The sequence below is a fragment of the Tubulanus polymorphus genome, chromosome 4, assembly GCF_964204645.1.
Source record: "Tubulanus polymorphus chromosome 4, tnTubPoly1.2, whole genome shotgun sequence".
NCBI classification, from domain to species: domain Eukaryota; kingdom Metazoa; phylum Nemertea; class Palaeonemertea; order Tubulaniformes; family Tubulanidae; genus Tubulanus; species Tubulanus polymorphus.
This window is the reverse complement of record NC_134028.1, coordinates 9,920,608-9,927,300: the sequence shown is the minus strand read 5'-3', so window position 1 is coordinate 9,927,300 and position 6,693 is coordinate 9,920,608. Positions and strand designations below refer to the sequence as shown.

Below are 6,693 nucleotides of genomic sequence, written 5' to 3'. Positions count from 1 at the left end.
TACACTCGGTACGCGAATGAGGAACTTTGTTTTTGAATCGCTATATAATTTCTGAAGGGAGACTGGCTGCTGGTCTCTACCTTCTATTCTGCTGACTGCGGATGCAGGTGGCACAGTATGGGACAGGCGACCAGTCTAGTGGCGCAGAAATGGACAGGCGACCAGTCTATAACTGAAGGTAGAGACCGGCAACCAGTCTAGTTTGCGTATTGAATTGAATTAAATTGAATTGTTCTGTGTCTGTTACCATTCCGAGTGTAACGGATTTCCCAGACACGGTAACCATTTGACACCCCGGTCGAAATCACTAATAAAAATATTCATCAGAACAGACAACTCCTGCAGCTGTGTCTGCGCCGGTAGGCCTCCCGTACGCCCGGTGTCACGGGACGACGCTCAATAACAACATGTCTTGGAGGCTCCGACCTCCCCTCGGTCCCGGACCGAGTCCTCGTGTCTACGCGGGTTTCTCCGTCAGTGGGTCCGTCCGGGTCCGCTCGTCCTTCTCTTGAAGGCGAGTAATACGGCTGGGTGAAGTTCCTCTCCTCTTATCGTCCTATTCTTAGTAACGTGTTGAACCCCCCACCGTCCGGAATTCATACGATGCGCAAGCTGACCTCCTAGAGCGGGCAGGACCTCCGCTGACCTCAATGACAGAACTACAGTCGTTTGAACTGGGTATTAATGATTATTTTAGGGCTCGAGATGAAACATATATACAATAACTGGCATTTGCTGTCTGGAACGAACATGTTACACAAAGCCCGGTGGTCCGGGAAATAACGACCGGAACTGTTTCCCGGGGACAACGATTTTACTTATAATTTAACTTGGTTCCGGAACATACGCTAATCTGTTGTCCGGATAAATATATTTACAGTACCGATTGTCCGGGGACGCGCCCGCACGGACAATCGGCTTCCCGCGAGGACGACGACAAATATACAATCAATGAGATGTCCGTGTCAGAGACAGTCGACCTTAAGTCGACCCAGTTGAAGCGACCCTTGTCGATCTTTAGCACTGTAACATTTTCATGAGAACAATAAAGTCAGTGGTAGTATAGAATTCACAGCGTTAGGTTCTGTATTCGTGAAGCAGTCTATCACAGCTCCGGGTTTGGGCCCGTAAATCTCACATGGTGCCGTGACCAGGATAACACAACGCAATGGAAGACTTAGTTTCACTCAAAACGAAACGGACAACCCTTCAAGGGTTATTCGATGAGGAGTATTCGGCAATCAACAAGATTATGAAGAAAAAAACGCAGTCAACGGAGGAATTCTCCGAGCTCGAGGCGAGAATGGAGGAAATGAGAGATACATACGAGACATGTCTGGATTTAAGCGACAAAATCGAAGCCCTCTCTATAAAAGAACCGGATTATGCTAACGAAATATCAACATCAAAAAAATTGCGAACTGAACAGAGGGTGACGCTGATGCGCATAAAAGCATTCCTAGATTCGAACACAACGAAAACGGAATCAAACAACGACGATAGTAGACCAACAAAAAAAACAGCGCAATTACCGAAAATCAAGCTGCCGACATTCGATGGAACACCCACAAAATGGGCTTCGTTTTGGCAAACGATGGAAGCCGACGTCATGAACGGTGATTATTGCGACATCACAAAATTTAATTACATCACCGGACAACTTCGTGGAACAGCGGCAGATGCCATGGTTGGAATCCACGCATCAGGAGAGAATTTGTCAACAATCGTATCAATTTTAAAGGACAGATTCGGACAACCGAGAAAAGTAATTCGCGCCCACGTCAACGAAATTTTGGACCTCACCCCACCAGCCAACAATTATATGGCCTTGAACCAATTTTTATTTACCGTGAAGGGACACATTCGATCTCTCGAGAATTTGGGAGTAGATAGTGCAGAATGTTCGGCGTTACTTGTACCAATTTTGGAACGGAAAATTCCTAAGCCAATCCTAGATCGTATGGGGACCTGTGACCAAACGACAAAATTCAACATCGAAAAATTCATGAATGCGTTCACGGAGGAATTAGATAATATGGGTGAGAGAGGCAATCAGGAACAGAACCAGAACCACAGAATACACCAACAATCAAATATCAGACCAAGAACCGGGACCGCGGCGGGGCTGGTAGCCTTTACACGGGATACCAGTTGTAGAATCTGTTCAGGGAACCACAAGACATGGGAATGTCCTCTATCCCTGGCGGAAAGAGGCAAGAGGGTTAGTGAAGAACAAAAATGCTTCAATTGCTTAGGAAATAACCATCGTAAAACGGAATGTCGTAATACGAAATCATGTCGAGAATGCAAACGAAGGCATCATACCAGTCTGCACGAATACTTTCGTTCGTTGGACCATAACAGAGGAGAAAATCAGAATCAGAATCGCTATCAAACGAAACAGCAAATGTTAACCATATCTGAAAGGAGCGTGCCAGTTGTGCTATTAGGCAACAGGGGACAGTCTGAAGTGTCGTTCGTCACACCGGAAGTGACCAGCGCAGTTTCAACAGGCACCAATGACATCGTGTTATTGGAAACTGCACGTGTTACTTTGGGCAATATCGACAACAATAAACAGTTACATAATCAGGGACTGTTGCTGGATCGAGGTAGTCATGATACGTACGTGACCCGCAAAGTAGTCGACAGTTTAGGATTGTTGATTATCGGCAAAAAGTTGAGAGAAGTACACGGATTCGGAGGTCATGTGACGCAAGCTCAATGGTACGACGTAGTATAACTTAAAGTCAGGACCAAAATAGGTTGGATTGTCATGGACGTTATAGTCAAAGATCGGATTGTTACCGATATCAATCAAAGCGGATGGATCGAAGCTACGAAGCTACCACATATCGCGAATCTGGAATTGGCGGACAGTTTCAGTGGAGAGGAATTATCAGTCGAAATCCTGCTTGGTCAGGATTTTGCTTATTTGTTCTTGGAGGGAGAACTTAATTGTGATACAACGCCGATTGTTCAGCACTCTGTATTAGGATGCATTATCTCAGGACCTCTCGAACCAAAGGTCAGAAACGTTCTCAACTCAGCAACAGTGAAGTCGGATCTTATCGAGTCATATAGTACGCATGAAACGGATAGTATTCAACAGGAATACACAGAGTTCGTCAGGAAAAATGTCTTTACTATACCGTGCGGAAACGACCAAGAGGAACGTGAGTACAATGAAATTTTTCTCAAAGATTATGCAGATAAAATCGAATTCAAAGATGGCCGGTACGCCGTTCCATTGCCATGGAAACCGGACCACCCGGTCTTAAGAAATAATATCGAATTATGTCAGTCTCGTTTGAAACAAGTGGTCAACCGATTACGTCGATTGAATCTCGTTGACGCATATTGTGCGGTAATGGACGAAAGCATTCGGAAAGGTTACGTTTCAGAAACTGGAAAATCGATCAATGAATCGAAACATGATAGTCATTTCATGCCGCACTTCCCCGTACTCAGGGATAGTGAAACAACCCCAGTCAGAATCGTGATCGATGCGAGTTCAGGGGAACCGTCGCTAAATTCTTGTCTCTTTGAGGGTCCGAACCTCATTTCGGATTTGAGTGAATTGTTGCTACTGTTCAGATCGCGGAAGATTGGACTAGTCGCTGATATCGCTCGAGCATTCCTGTCCATTTCGCTGTTAGAGGAGGACAGAAAATTTGTTCAGTTCCTGTGGTACGAAAATAACGATATAACGAAACGAATCGTACCTTACCGTTGCAATACGGTGATATTCGGCAATGTAATCAGTCCCTTTGCACTCGGAATTACATTGAAGAAACATTTGGATTCGTACGGCGATTGTACAGTAGCGAGAGATTTGGCAGGAAAATTGTACGTTGACAATCTGATAACGGCGGTTGATAACAGCGAACTCGCCATTGACTACTACCAAAAAACACTGGAGATAATGCAGGACGGTGCATTTCTAATGAGACAATGGGCCTCAAACGAACCCAAGATAAATCAACGTTTTCAGGATGAGAACAATGGTACCAAGTCGGAGATCGTGTCACTCTTGGGGCTCAAATGGAACTCAACGACTGACAGTATATCATTGGCGAACAAGAATGTTCAGGCCGGAGACTACTCAATAACCAAAAGATCAGTTTTATCGAAATCATCGGCGATTTATGACCCACTCGGTCTGGTGGGTCCTCTTGGATCGAAATCGAAAGCTTTCTTACAGAAATTATGGTTACTCAACAAAGATTGGGATGAAGAGCTAACATTGGATGAACAATTGGAATGGGCGGAGATAAGCAGAGATCTCTCACAGTCCCATGGATTCGGGATACCGCGCTGGTTAGGGTTTGACCGAAATGTACCCATCAATTTCGTTGTCTTCTGCGATGCCTGCCCTAAAACAGCGCTTGGCTGCGTAGCGTACGCAACACAAGGCGATACTGTACGGTTGATTGGATCGAAAAATCGAATCGTTTCGCAGAAAACACCAAATAGCAACACAGTACCGAAATTAGAGCTACAGGCAATGGCACTGGGAGCGTCATATGGGCATTCGTTGAAGGAGATATGAAGGAGATATATCAGAAAGAGTTTAACGTCGTCAACACTTTCTACCTGACGGACAGCGAAATTGCATTGTATTGGTTGCAGTCGGACAAGAAACTCAAGCAATTCGTGAAAAACCGAGTAGACAGCATCAAACAGGTGTCAGACCTAAATTGTTGGTATCACGTGACCACTGAAGAGAATGCTGCTGACATCTTATCACGCGGTGCGACTCTTAGCCAGTTACAGCAGTCAGTATGGTTCGATGGCCCGGATTGGCTGAAGGAAGACAGGTCAGCATGGCCTATATCGAGCGTCGGTAGTAAAACAGCGACGCACACATTATAGACATAAGCACTTTCAAGGATTTCAACAAACTGATGAGAACCACGGCGCGGGTTCGCAAAGCGTTCACCAATCTTAGTAGCACAGCCATCTCAACAGCTGATCTCAATAATGCAGTTGAACTTTGGGTCAGAATGACTCAGCAGCAGTATTATGGTGACGTAGTCGAGTATCTCACCGGAAAATCAACAAAAAAACCAGCCATCGTGCATCAGCTTGGACTCCAATTGGATAGAGCAGGCCTGATACGCTGCGCGGGGAGACTTGGCCACGCAGACGTCACTGAACAACAAAAACAACCGTACTTGATACCCACTTATTCGAAACTAACGGAACTCATCATAAACAAACAACACGAGAATGTATTTCATTACGGCGTTGGAATGACAATTGTCAAAATAAGAAAGAAATATTGGATCCCGCAAATAAGATCACGCGTCAAAAAACTATTGCAACAATGCGTCACCTGCGAAAGAATACAAGGGAGAAACTACCAACCCCCAGAAACTCCACCACTGCCCGGATTTCGATTGAATTATGACACGCCATTCAACGCGACGGCAATAGACTTCACAGGCCACGTAACAGTGTCTACTGGTGTAACTTATGTGAAGAGATACATCGCGTTATTTTGCTGTTGTGCCACACGGGCGATACACCTGGAGGTGGTAAAAGACATGTCGGTGGAGTCGTATTTGCGAGCGTTCAGACGTTTTTGCGCTGCGCAATCGACCCCACGAATACTGTACACCGACAACGCCAAAACGTTTATCAGTGGGGAAGCGGAAATAAAACGATTACTTACTATCGCCTGTGACACAAAGGCACAGAAATTATACACAGAGAGACTCATCAAATTTATCTACCCTCCGGCGCAAGCACCTTGGATGGCGGGGGTACACGAACGGTGCATTGGCACCGTCAAGTCAGCGATGAAAAAAGTGCTCGGGAAAACCATGGTCACCGAAGAAGAGTTTCAAACCCTACTCAAAGAGATACAGTGTGAAGTCAATAACCGACCCATGACTTATATCAACGAGGACATACACGATCTTGAACCCATTTCACCGAACAAGCTAATTTATGGTCGAGATTTGCAGATTATACCAAACGAATCAATTGACAGCGACGACGATCAGGACTACACACTTTCAGACAATCAGTTAAAAACCGTAGCTGACAGGAGAGCCAGAATACTCGAGAATTTCAAGCGAAGATTTCAGGATGAATACTTAGCCACACTACGTCAACAGCACGCGTATGAGAGGGGTAAACACAAAAAACCCACACGAGTCAACAACGGAGACGTCGTACTTATCAACGACAAAAATGAGCCTAGGAGAAAGTGGAAACTAGGTATCATCACACAAGCGCATATCGGCAGTGATGGTTTCGTCCGATCGGCAACCGTAAGAACAAAAAATGGAGTCACCAGGCGGCCAATTGCCAAATTGGCCCCAATCGGAGTCAAACTCGACGAGCCAAACGATGCGATAGGAAAAGCGCGGGACACGGAAGCTGGCACCAGGCCGAAGAAATAACCACGCCGAGCTGCAGAAAAAGCGCGGGAAAAAATTCGAAACCAGATTCAAGCCCGGGATTCCGACGATGAAGACTAATGATGTTCGAATCCACAAAGGGTTATGGCTTAAGACCAGTTCCTTCGGGGACCGAGCTTAAGAAAAGGGCAGTAAGACGTCCTTTTCCCTGAACCATAGTCTGGGGTCACGAAGTTGAGCGGTCGTGAGCAACCTCAAGCTTCCCCGATCGGGGTTACGATCATTGGTGGCAGATGTAGATCACGTAGTTTAGTTGCCGTTA

The 6,693-nt window shown here is 45.7% G+C and overlaps 3 protein-coding genes across 3 annotated transcripts; all 3 read left to right on the top strand.

The window, feature by feature from the left end:
* Positions 1–1,168: 1,168 nt before the first annotated feature.
* Positions 1,169–2,743, top strand: LOC141904294 (uncharacterized). Its single transcript, XM_074792873.1, has one exon. The coding sequence runs from the start codon at positions 1,169–1,171 to the stop codon at positions 2,741–2,743; it is 1,575 nt and encodes a 524-aa protein (XP_074648974.1).
* Positions 2,744–2,776: 33 nt separating this feature from the next.
* On the top strand, positions 2,777–4,552 carry LOC141904293 (uncharacterized). The gene has a single exon (XM_074792872.1). The coding sequence runs from the start codon at positions 2,777–2,779 to the stop codon at positions 4,550–4,552; it is 1,776 nt and encodes a 591-aa protein (XP_074648973.1).
* A 454-nt stretch (positions 4,553–5,006) lies between these two features.
* On the top strand, positions 5,007–6,413 carry LOC141904292 (uncharacterized). The gene has a single exon (XM_074792871.1). It carries the CDS (start codon positions 5,007–5,009, stop codon positions 6,411–6,413), a length of 1,407 nt encoding a protein of 468 aa, XP_074648972.1.
* Positions 6,414–6,693: the final 280 nt, after the last annotated feature.

What these genes read in the sequence shown, in the direction of transcription:
- LOC141904293 (XM_074792872.1), top strand. Translation starts at nt 2,777, where the DNA reads ATGGACGTTATAGTCAAAGATCGGATTGTTACCGATATCAATCAAAGC.
- LOC141904292 (XM_074792871.1), top strand. Translation starts at nt 5,007, where the DNA reads ATGACTCAGCAGCAGTATTATGGTGACGTAGTCGAGTATCTCACCGGA.
- LOC141904294 (XM_074792873.1), top strand. Translation starts at nt 1,169, where the DNA reads ATGGAAGACTTAGTTTCACTCAAAACGAAACGGACAACCCTTCAAGGG.